The following is a 12,778-nucleotide window of genomic DNA, read 5'->3' on the forward strand; positions in this document are numbered from 1 at the left end:
CTGGATAATGGAAAAAGCCAGGGAGTTTCAGAAAAACATCTATTTCTGTTTTATTGACTATTCTAAAGCCTTTGACTGTGTGGACCATAACAAATTGTGGCAAGTTCTTAGTGGTATGGGGATACCAAGTCATCTTGTATGCTTCCTGAAGAGTCTGTATAACGACCAAGTAGCAACAGTAAGAACAGACCACGGAACAACGGACTGGTTTAAGATTGGGAAAGGAGTACGGCAGGGCTGTATACTCTCACCCTACCTATTCAACTTGTATGCAGAACACATCATGCGACGTGCTGGGCTTGAGGAATCCAAGGCTGGAGTTAAAATCACTGGAGGAAACATTAACAATCTCAGATATGCAGATGATACCACTTTGATGGCTGAAAGCGAAGAGGAACTGAGGAGCCTTATGATGAAGGTGAAAGAAGAAAGTGCAAATTCTGGCTTGCAGCTAAACCTCAAAAAAACCAAGATTATGGCAACCAGTTTGATTGATAACTGGCAAATAGAGGGAGAAAATGTAGAAGCAGTGAAAGACTTTGTATTTCTAGGTGTGAAGATTACTGCAGATGCTGACTGCAGTCAGGAAATCAGAAGACGCTTAATCCTTGGGAGAAGAGCAATGACAAATCTCGATAAAATAGTCAAGAGCAGAGACATCACACTGACAACAAAGGTCCGCATAGTTAAAGCAATGGTGTTTCCCGTAGTAATATATGGCTGTGAGAGCTGGACCATAAGAAGGCTGAGAGAAGGAAGATAGATGCTTTGGAACTGTGGTGTTGGAGGAAAATTCTGAGAGTGCCTTGGACTGCAAGAAGATCAAACCAGTCCATCCTCCAGGAAATAAAGCCAGACTGCTCACTTGAGGGAATGATATTAAAGGCAAAACTGAAATACTTTGGCCACATAATGAGAAGACAGGACACCCTGGAGAAGATGCCGATGCTAGGGAGAGTGGAAGGCAAAAGGAAGAGGGGCCAACCAAGGGAAGATGGATGGATGATATTCTAGAGGTGATGGACTCGTCCCTGGGGGAGCTGGGAGTGTTGACGACCGGCAGGAAGCTCTGGCGTGGGCTGGTCCATGAAGTCACGAAGAGTCGGAAGCGACTAAACGAATAAACAACAAAAGCTAAACACTAAAGGCTCAGTTTGAAGAATCCAAGCGTTCAGGGAGAAATTAGAATGTTAACTGGTATATATAAGTACCAGTTATACCATTTACAAGTAACATGCATGGTTTTTGTTAAAGCAGTAATGAAACTTGTGCACAGTTGAGTTTATACTGGCTTGTGGAAAGCTGTTAGTTTCACTTTCTCTCTTTGACAAGGAACACCATCCTTCTCTACACGGAATACAGTATTGGCTTTTCACCTGAAGTCTCCGTTCACGTCAACAGCAGCTTCTCCTAATAGCAAACAGTAGTCATGTAGAAAAGACTTTTCCTTCCCCAGGAGCAGGAGAGGGAGTTGAACCCCTTCTCCCTGCTGTTATTTACATAACGAAAAGCGTGCACCTAAAATACTATTACACAACTGTTACGTCACGTTACGTCTTCAGTTTGCAAATGCTTCTTTTGCTAAAATCGCGCCATAGCATTTAAAAGCTACAGGAGATGACAAGGAGCTCGGAGAAAGAAAGAAAAGGAGGCAGGCGAGGAGTGAGGACATCCCTATTTGGGACCGGGCTAACGGGACGCAGCTGGGGCTCGAGCCATCGGTCTCGGAGGCCGTTCATGGGCAGCATATTGCTCGATCTCCCCCTCAAACTGTTAGGCCTTCATTTGTGTGCTTCGAATCATGCTTCCGACCCTTGCTGGGGATATTGGGAAACCCACACCTCTGAACGGAACAAAAAAATGTCCATCACTTCTACCGGAACCAAAAAGCAAGGAACCTCCGCTCTTAACCGGCGATAGAACTGCACAGGAAATAGACGGGACAGTTGTTATGGGGATCCGGAATTTGGTCTTTGCAGCTTCCGGCCAGCTCAGTGTAGTTAGTCTTGGGCGGCAGGATTCTGAATCTGTAGGTATTGTTCGTCCAAACTAAGATGGTGCTTCTAACGATGATTGCTCGGGTAGCTGATGGGCTTCCGTTAGCGGCTTCTATGCAGGAGGATGAGCAGGTAAGTGTGAGATACCGTGGCTTCCCCCCCCCTTTCTACTCAGTATTTAATTTCTGATTAATATATGCGAAGCAGCTTAAGCATTTTAAGTGTACTCGCTAAATGCCAGAATTAAAATTGAAAGATATTTAGGAGTAAACCCAATTGCATAGGGTTAATTTTTCGTTATTTACTATGAGATGGTTTCTAGTTGTCTAGGCTGGAAATAATATTCTCTGTGAGCTTTGCCAGTATGGTTACTGAATTGCATTCATTCTTCCCCACTTCCATTTAAAGGAAGACAGGTTATACAGTTATGGGATTTTCTCTTTATTTCATGTGAATATGCTCCAGTATTTCACAGGCTTAATGTTTGCTACTGGAGAACAGGAATCTGCAGATAAAGTGGATACTGTAGTCCACAAATGTTTATATTTTAAGGTGCCACAGGATCTAAGTTTGGATCTGGTTGCTTTCTAATCATTCACCAGAATTTGAAAAAATTTGCAGAAGTTGTATGCTGAACATTTTTTGTTTGTTTTTTGGGTTTTTGTTACTGATTTTTGGTAGTCGGGTCGAGATCTGCAGCAGTACCAAAGCCAAGCCAAGCAATTGTTTCGGAAACTCAATGAACAGTCTCCTACCAGATGCACATTAGAAGCTGGAGCAATGACTTTTCAGTAAGTATAAATAGCAAATCTTGGTGAGGTTCTCAAACTTTCAAGAGAAGTGACATCATGTCTCATTTTTAAAACATAGTTCTGGAAGAATTCAGTGTGCTGAAATCAGTTCTCAGTTTATCAGCTTAGTCCTTTGCAAGATTTACCCTGCTCACATTAAGGGGAAAAATGAGTAAGGGATATGAGCTTGTACATAAAATTATTTTATATTGATACAGGAGATCTGAGGAGAACTTTTAGTAGTTTTCATTTGTTATTGAAAATTATACAACCTAAAAGCATTATTGTATCAAGCTTTTGTATAGAATCCACTCCATCAAATTACTATATTGAAAGAAAATATATCCCTTTGTGATAACCTCAAATTGGGCAAGGATTGGAGCATTAGTAGTAGAACATAATACTTGTCAGTTATTACAAGTAGGTATTGATCCAAGTAATTATATAAGAGGAGTTACTGGACACTCTTCCCTCCATTTGAGATCCAGAAAGGCCTGAATGTAATTGTTATCTATAAGGAACTAATTAAAAGCATTATAGCAAGCCTCAGAGGGTTCTCAGATTCTTGAAGGGGCATTCAGGGATATGTGTCAGTTCCTCACAGTGTTGAAGAACTCAGCAGGTTCATAGAATTGTAGACTTGGAATGGATCATAAGAATCATCTGGTCCAAGCCTCCGCAAATGTACAGAAGAACCAATTAAACCATCCGTAAGAGGTGGCTGTCCACAGCATTTTCTTAAAAATCTCCAGAGATGTAAAACCCACAACTTCATAGGTAGAATATTCCACTTTTGTACAGATCTTACCATCAGGAAGTATTTCCTTGGATTTAAACAAAATTTAGGCAGCTGTAATTTATATTCCCTATTTTTGGTCTGTTTTTAGGGAAATAGTTCTTGGCCATTTTTCCTGTAGTTTTCCTTTATGTACCTGATCATGGTTATCATGTCTCCCCTAAGTCTTATTTTCTGAATATCCCATCAGCCTATTCTCATAGGGTCCTCCACTGAACCCTCTCTAACCTGTCAATATGCTTCTGGAAATGTGCCCAGAGCTGAGTAGAGAGGAATAAGGTTTTCATGTGTCTTTGTGACAGTGGTGCTTCTGGTGGAGCCTGGAACTGCACTAGCCCTTCTAGCTTCTGTGTTTACACTGCTGACTCATGTTCAGCTTGTCAATGAGCTCAACCAAGTCCTTTTCAGATCTACTGAATGAATTCCCCATCTTGTATTTGTGTCCTACATTTTTTCTCTTTCATGTAATATCTTACATGTCTGTTTCCACTGAAATCACAATTTCCTTTGGGTAATAAAGATAAAGGCAAAATAGGATTGAGTTCCTCTGCTTTTTTCATGGTCATTTATTAACAATTCTCCATCTGAAGCAGGCAGTGAGCCAACCAACTCAGTTGTCATCTTCTTGCTATTGACATATTTGAAGAAAACCTCTTTGCTGAATTTTGCCTCTCTTGTTAGCTTTAATTTGTTTTTCTGCTTTTGCCTTCTTACTTTCTAGGCTGAAGCATTGTAGATTTCTTTGGTTGTAAACCCCTAATCTTTTGCTGCATATATCACCACACTGTAAGCTTTTAAGGGGACTTTATGCTGCATCTTATCAAATTCGAGATAAGTTTTTCTTGACTTCTGCATTTTCAAACTAACGGCAGATAACTTAGAAATCCACTACAAAATATTTCACATTTTGTTTGCTAAGGGAATGATACAGAAGGAGAACATCAAGAGAACAAAGTAAAGATGTAATAATAATAATTTATTAAACTTGTATGCTGCCCAAATTTCAAGAACTCTGGGTGGCTCACAACAATCAAAGAAATTACAATAAAATCAATAAAAATGTTAAAGATAAAAGATGGCAAGCACGATAAAGCAAGGGATTTCACTCTCCCTCACCACTGTCCTTGTTTAAGATGCAGAAGAACTCTAAGTATAAGTTGAGGCTAAATATAATTTGTGATTCTTGTAGATCGGACTGCTGTTTATAGTATGGCCACTGAAATCAATACTCCGAAGATGGGAGTTCATTTTCCTTCCAGGCTAACAATTGGCTTATATCTTCTTTTATACAGTTACATTATTGAGAAAGGAGTTTGTTATCTGATACTATGTGAAGCTGCTTTCCCCAAAAAAATGGCTTTTGCATACCTGGAAGATTTGCACTCAGAATTTGATGAACAACATGGAAAAAAGGTGCCAACAGTGTCCAGACCCTATTCTTTCATTGAGTTTGGTGAGATTCTACTTCTTGAGATTAATGACATTTCACATCCTGTATTGTTCTATCAGCCCTATAAGGTAGACAGACTAAGAAACCAATTCCATATAAGTTAGGACTACTTTTATTATGACAGTATACTAATGGAGTCTAAATGTGCTTCACCATTTAAGCAAATCCCACATGGTTGTTAAGCATGTCATGTGATCACTATTTGCGACCTCCTGCCGGCTTCCCCATTGACTTTGCTTGTCGGAAGTCGGCAGTGAAAGACGCAAATGGTGATCACGTGACCACAGGATGCTGCAACTGTCATAATTGCAAGCTGGTTGCCGAGCACCTAAATCGCAATCATGTGACCAAGGAAAAGGACCAGTCATAAGTTTCATCATTCAGCGCCATTGTAACTTTGAATGGTCGTGGAACAAGTGGACATTAAGCAAGGACTACCTGTACTTGTGAAGTTTTATTCCACTAAACGAGAGGTGGAGAATTCAAATTACAATTCCCAGTATGATTCACCATTGGCCATGCTGACTGGGATTATGGATGTTGAAAACGTTATATCTGAAGGCAGACAGCTCTGCATTGTCTAGTCTGGCAGTGCTTTTCTAGTATCTCAATAAGGTATCTTTTTAATTACTTGTTTCCTGATTGTTAAGTTAAGATGCTGAAGACTGAACCTTCTATATGACAAGTCTATGCGTCATGAGTACTGATGGTGAGGAGGAGTGGGCCCCTATCCAGGGGGGAAAACACGTGCATAGTATTGAGGAGTTGAGCAGCCATTCAAAGAGACACAGATCAGACCCGCCTTAACTTTTGGGATTTATCTGTCTGGGTTTTTCCCATGCTTCTTCAGTTTGTTAGGATTTTCTGTCTAATGTAGCAGTAATAAACACTAGAGACCTATTCCTTGTCTCAGCGTGGTTCCTGGCTGTTAGGACACTATGCCAAGTTAGATTTCCTTTTCCCCAGAAAGCTGATATTTTAGATTAATTTATATAGTTAGGAAATTATTCTTCATGCCATATTGTTAATTTGCCTTAAGGTGTGTTAAAATGAATATAGGATGACAGGGATGTAATCAGATTGTGGTTAGGGACTATATTTGCTACCAGTATAGTTGCTGAACCCTGTTGGGGAAACTAAGATAACTAACAGACAAGAGGTTCATTTTTTTCCTATAGCAGTTAATTAAATTATCTTCCTATCTCCTCCACCCACCCTTTTTTCTACTCCCTGCAATACCTCCTCTCTGCTGCATGATTTCAGAGTGGAATTGTACAGAATGATAATTATGATAGATGCACAAGAACTTGGAAAGAGAAGGGTCATACATGAACAATTACTTTTTATTCCAGATACTTACATTCAGAAAACCAAGAAGCTGTATATAGATAGCCGTGCAAGAAGAAATCTTGGCTCTATTAATACCGAGTTACAGGATGTACAAAGAATCATGGTAGCCAACATTGAAGAAGTCTTACAACGAGGTGAAACTCTTTCAGGTACAGAGACAATTGGGTGCATAAACCAGAGGTTTTCAGATTTTTTCAGGCCATAGAATTTGTTAGTTCTGTGAACTTTTTTGTTGCTGTTGTTGCTCTTAGTCTATCACAGAACCCCATCAAGTTCTTGTGGGACGCTAGGGTTTCACAGTTTGAAAAACCCTGGCATAAACCATTGCCCCTTTTGGGAGATGTTTAAACACATGATTGCGGAAGGAAACTGGCAAGCTGCTCTGCATAAAATAATACTTCCTGTGGATAATGAAGGAGCACTCTAATCTTCAGGTTGCAACAGAAAAATGCCAGTACTGAGAAGAGCCAAACATGGAATGTGCACTTACTCTGCTGTTTTGGGTACCATATGAAGGCCTTTTAAACATCTTGTTTGTATTTTAAAAGGGTGTAGTTAATTCCTCTGGGAATTTACTTGGAACATAGGGTGCAAATATCTTATCTTATACTGTAAAAACAAACCAACCAGCAGACCAAGAAAATTAAATTTTTTATGAGAAGTTCTAAATCATCATGGTCTTGAGTTTCAGTGCCATTATTTCATGCTGAGGTATCAGTGCAATGTACAATAAGCCTACATCATTAGTACTGCTTATTGAAAAGTATTTTTTTAATTCATCCCTTGTTCTCTTGTTTATGGTGGGGGCAATTTCTTCTTTTGCAACTGAATTTACGTAGCTCATTCTATTGCACCACTTTCCAGCTACCCTTACTGCACAATGTTTATTTTTTGCTAGAGAAGACAATAATCAATAAGACGGTTAGGAGCAGACATTGCCCAACAGAAATCCCATCATCTTATCTCTCCATGCCCTAGTTCCACATGCTCACTACCCATCTGCTTTAGTCAGTGATTAAGCAAAGCAAGTAAGCAATTATCCTGCTTACCCGGAAGCTGATGCTTAGGTGAGGGATCTAACCAGACAGAGCAGCAGAAGTGGCTGCTATGGCTCTGTTCTTTCTACCATTTTCTTATTCACTCCTATGGACAGATAATTGGCATAAGGAAAAGAACAGTTTCTGCTTACATAACAGAGAGCAAACAATTTATGGGTTTTTTCCCCCCTAACCATTATGTCTGAATCTGAGGAAAACCTTCATGAGGAAAGGTGCACCAGAGTTAACTCATTTAAAAGTCTTTCCCAAAGTGGAAGTAATTCTGAAAGTGTAGATTCCCACCCTTTCTACTTTTTATCACTCTAAATAAATGTAATTTCTTTTGATCATTCCTAGTTAATGTTACTTGTATCAATCAACTACTGTTGTATTCTCTCCAGTGTCACATTTTAAATGATAAACTATTTAGAACAAAAGTCTACTTACTTTACTTAGGCTGATAAAACATGGAAAGGCAGAACATGTGCCTCAGTAATAGGTTAATTATGGACTTCCTTGCAGTTGGTTGATGATATTTCTGTTCCAATCCTTCAGTAATGAAGCCAATATTTGGTCTGGTATCCTACTTAAGGGAGACCCAGATTGGTATAGTGGTTAAGGCACCAGGCTAGAAACTGGATGATAATGAGTTCTAGTCCCGCCTTAGGCATAAAGCCAGCTAGGTGACCTTGGGCTAGTCACAGTCTCTCAGCCCTAGGAAGAAGACACTTGTACAATCTTGCCAAGAAAACTGCAAGGATTTGTCTAGGATTTGTCTTATATTATGCTCATGCAATTTAGCTTTGCCACACCACTATGTTTGCATAATTTAGGAGAAGCAGCAGTTACATAACAAAGTTATTACTGCCTGCCTCTCAGAGTGATTTCTCATTTGCTTTTTCTGTAATACTAGCTTTCCCTTAATGGAGATGATGAGTCAGGACAAGAAGTGGTGCAGTTACATGGCAATGTTATCAAACAGCTAATGCTACTTGATAGTAAACAGCAAGTAGGTAGTGGTAACTTCTCTCTTTGTGCAAACATCCCTCCTTAAAAACATAGGCTTTCTAAATAGAAACTAAATATAGAATAATAATTAATTGATAAACACACTTTTGAATACAAAACCTAGTATCTCATGTAGATAAAAACTATTTTATACCATACTCAAAAGGTGTTTAAGGAAGTTAATTTATCTGAGTTGTAATTATTCTTAATGGTAGCAGCTTCTGAATTAAATGTTCTGCTGGATAAGGTCTCAGTTTCTCAGTCAATTTACCAAATTACAGCAAAGAGGTTCATGTTTCTAAAAAAAGGATAATCTTTTGACAATGGTTTGGCTTCTAAATTAATTCAGTATAAATTTTTGATTCTCTCTTTTATTCTCCCTGCACTACCTGTGACTTCAAAAAGCTTCTTGTGAAGGTTGGGAGCAGTTGATGGGGAAAAGAAGGAATGAGAAACTTCCTTTCCACAAACTCAGTGCCTCATCCCATTGTTCAGGAAAGTTCACTAGCCTTTCACAGATTTTTTTTCAAAAGATTGTACAACTGCTACGGGGAATGAAAGAATTTGCCTTCCATGAATTCCCTTACGATAATTATGTTAAGTCATTGTTCCTAACTTAAATAAAAAATGTTAATTATCAAAGACAAAAGTTCCTACCTGCTTGAGGGAAACCTATAACATCCAGTAAGCTTTTCAGCAAGACTGAAACATACTGTATATGTCAGACTGAAGTCAGTCTTAAACAATGAATATTCGACAAAGAGGGTGAAGCCAGATTTACTGTCTTGTAAATAACAATGTTGAAACATTATTAGTTGGTAAATTATAATGTTGATATAAGTATAATCTTTTTGTTTGCATGCTATCTCTTTTTGAAACAGTATTGGATTCCAAGGCAAACAATCTGTCCAGTTTGTCCAAGAAATACCGCCAGGATGCAAAATATCTGAACATGCGTTCCACCTACGCCAAGCTCGCTGCTGTTGCTGTGTTCTTTATTATGCTGATTGTCTATGTGCGGTTCTGGTGGCTGTGAGAGATTAATGGGCCCCAAAGAGGGATATTTAATAATAGCAAGCATATCATTGTTAAATAGCCAAGATCACAGGATGTACATTAGAATCTGCCTAGAAATGTTCTTACAATGAGAATTGCTGCTATTTCCAAATGTCAGAGCTTGCTGGGACTAAGGATTTTCCTTTGTAGCAGTGACATGCTTGGAAGACAAGACACTTCTCCAGCTGACAGATAGGAGTAGCCTAATTTGATCTATCTACTGCTATTCAGCACTGCTGATAATAGACATACCCTAAAATAAGTGCAGCTCTGGTAGTTAGGGGATTCTAATGGACATTCTAGAGTGTGAGCCTTGTTAATTGAAGAGAAATTCCTGTTTCAAGGCTGACACGTGTGTGCATGTGTGTGTGTACATGACACACACTGATTTTTTTAGTTTGTCCAGTCAATACTGATTTTATATTATCAAATCTTGACTCATTACCCTGTTAATTTAGTAACTGCATAAAAATATTGCTTCATCTGGCTTCTGTGACTGGTAAGTGAAATGAGGAAATAATTTGAGTTCACGTCACTGTAAATATTTGAGCATCATGCTAAACTGTAGTTCAGTGTATTATGACTAAGCTACAGGACATTTCTCCAGCTGACAGATAGGTGTCAGCAAGTGTTAGAGTATTACTGTACAGCTGAGGAAATACTTCAGCTTTTACTTCTGATTTGTTTAACTATGGATTGTCATATCATTTGGACTAAATTAGGTTTAATTCTAACTATAGCTAATTTGAAGCTATACAGTTTCAAAAGCAGAAGCTTTTGGCCAATTTCCCATGACTAGGCAAGGGAAGAGAAAAGAGGAGGGTCCTCAGGACCAAGATTCACTAAGGCTCATTTACACTGTGGCTTAGTGTGATGTTCAGATGTGGCCTCTCTCTGTTTATCTTACACTGAGTTGCTGAGTGCCCTCACAAATGTTGTTGCAGTCTGTAAGATCACCTACTAGCTGGATATCCCTTATTACAAAAGAACAGTGGAAGAGCAGGCTTCTTCCTGAGAACCTGAATATATATTTTGAAAAATTAACCCCTTTCTTTCCTAGAACTATGTTTCTAACTTTATCACAAAAGATAAATTGCCATGGAGTATCTCTGGTGACACTGCCCTCCACAAAGTATACATATCTATTTTGGGAATTGCCTAGCTGCAAGCAAATTCAGTTCCATGAGTCAAGATCTGTCATAGAAGTTCTGCAGAATAAACAGAAAACATCTCAGTTCTGACAAGGCCAAAGAACTTTAAACTCCAAGGTTAAATGTCTATTGCCATCCACATGTCAGCACTGAAATAAATGTATTAAGTAAATCTTATATGCAGTCTCCTGGTCTCTCTCCTATCTTCTTTGTCATACATCTTTAAGAGACCAGTTTAAGCTTTTAAAGGATAGGAACCTATTCCCAATCAACAGCCATATTCTGCTCTTATTGCAAGAACTCTACTATATACTATTCTTTCATATAAAAGTTTCCTTTTTGTTTTGTTTTATTCTAATTTCCACTGGAAATCGAGGTAATAATGATGATAATCGTGTTTCAAGAAAATATTGCACAGCCATTTATCCAGGATGGTACAGGTGGTCCTTGTTTAATGACCACTTGTTCAGCAACTGTTCAAACTTATCATGGCACTGAAAGAGTGGTTGTTACAACTGGTTGTGTTTATGGCCATTGCAGCATTTTTGTGGCCACATGACTGTAATTTGCAACCTTCCCTGCTGGCTTCCAACAAGCAAAGTCAATGGCGAAGCCAGCAGGAAGTTGCAAGTTGCAGTCACATGAGGTCCTTGCTTAACACCAGCAACGAGGACTGCCGGAACTGCTGTCACTAAGTAGCACAGTCACATGGTTTTTTGACTTACAGCTGTGTTGCTTAATGACAGTTTCTGGTCCTAATTAGCATAGTTAAGCAAGGATTTCCTGCATGAGGATTCCTGCACTGGGCAGGGGTTGGACTAGAAGACCTCGATATCCCTTTGAATCCTATGATGATGATGATGTATTATATTTAGAAGCTACCCAATTCCAGAACAACTCTGGAGATAGAAATCAGTATAGCTCTGGAACTAAAATATATTAAAAGTCCTGCATTTTTTCCTCAGACAGGATTTCCTAGTTCATAGTGATAGGTCACCTGATAGATCTTGATATAACAACTTAGCCAAAACTCAACAAGTTAGGTCCGGTTTGGAGTGCTCTGGCAACTCTATGTACAAATAAATTTGTCCAGAATTTTATTCCAGCTGTGTTTCAAGGCATATTTACATTAATACAATATGGCTATTACTAGTCCACTTATTAAGTTATTAACTGTATCCAAACTAGTGGCCATACAACACTAGCTGATTCCATTTGTTAAGGTTGCCTGATGAGGAAGGTATGTTGTGCTGGCCAACATCATTTCACCCCACGCTCAAAGCACTGTTTTGCCACCAGCACTAAATGAAAAAATAACTCCAGGGCTCTTCATACTACTCAGTGCTTGTTAAAAGTAGAAAAGCAGAAGTTGCTCTTGGAAACAGTATGTTCTTATACAGTATGTTGTATGTCTCTACTGCCTTATGTACAAATTGATGCTGGATCTTTGGACAAGACATACTAATCTGAAACAACTCTCATAATTTTTGATATCTATTACTAAAAAAGGATATATAAAGATGAATATATGCTAATGATAGATTTGTTGGGCGTATGTAGATCTTTTCTGTTGGGCTGTACTGGCAAAACAGTAAGTGGAAGTCTTCTCTATATTGTACCAAACACCCTGTGCAGAAATGTTTCTAGTTCTGTTCTAAATACAAACCAAAGCACAATTGTTCCAGACAGAAGTAGTAGAAGTAAGATCAAGGCTGATGGTATATGCTACACTGGGAGCCTCCTTACTACTGAGATCAGCTACTCAATGCAGTGATTTCTGAGGGGAAGGAGTGAAATGTACTGCACTGGGATTGGTGGCAGCTGAGGGGAGGGGTAGAAGGTGCTGAGACAATAGGAGTAGACAAGCCAGTGGTAAAGGCTGTGCTGGGAACTGCTGAGAGAAGAGAGGGAAATGAAGTATGCGGCTTTGATGTACTCTTCCGATAAAAGTGTTTCTCTGGATTTTGCTTTATTGGAAACTGGAATAGCCTGAATGTTCTGGGCTCTGTTTCTTTTACACTGGCTAATCTGAAATGGTTCATCAGAAATTTCCAGAATGCAACAAAACATTTTCCATTTTGTGCACTGCTGAATTACAGTTCCGGACAGATCCAGGTAGAATAGCCAGTGGTAAAGGTCATC

General features: G+C 39.0%; 1 protein-coding gene across 1 annotated transcript; it reads left to right on the top strand.

The window, feature by feature from the left end:
* The first annotated feature begins 1,961 nt into the window (after window positions 1-1,961).
* On the top strand, window positions 1,962-10,812 carry LOC134493814 (vesicle-trafficking protein SEC22b). Its single transcript, XM_063298606.1, has 5 exons — window positions 1,962-2,129; window positions 2,679-2,788; window positions 4,877-5,037; window positions 6,387-6,533; window positions 9,311-10,812. Exons 1-5 carry the CDS (start codon window positions 2,055-2,057, stop codon window positions 9,463-9,465), a joined length of 648 nt encoding a protein of 215 aa, XP_063154676.1. The 5' UTR covers window positions 1,962-2,054; the 3' UTR covers window positions 9,466-10,812.
* The last annotated feature ends 1,966 nt before the right edge of the window (window positions 10,813-12,778 follow it).

This window comes from Candoia aspera, chromosome 3, assembly GCF_035149785.1.
Source record: "Candoia aspera isolate rCanAsp1 chromosome 3, rCanAsp1.hap2, whole genome shotgun sequence".
NCBI classification, from domain to species: Eukaryota; Metazoa; Chordata; class Lepidosauria; order Squamata; family Boidae; genus Candoia; species Candoia aspera.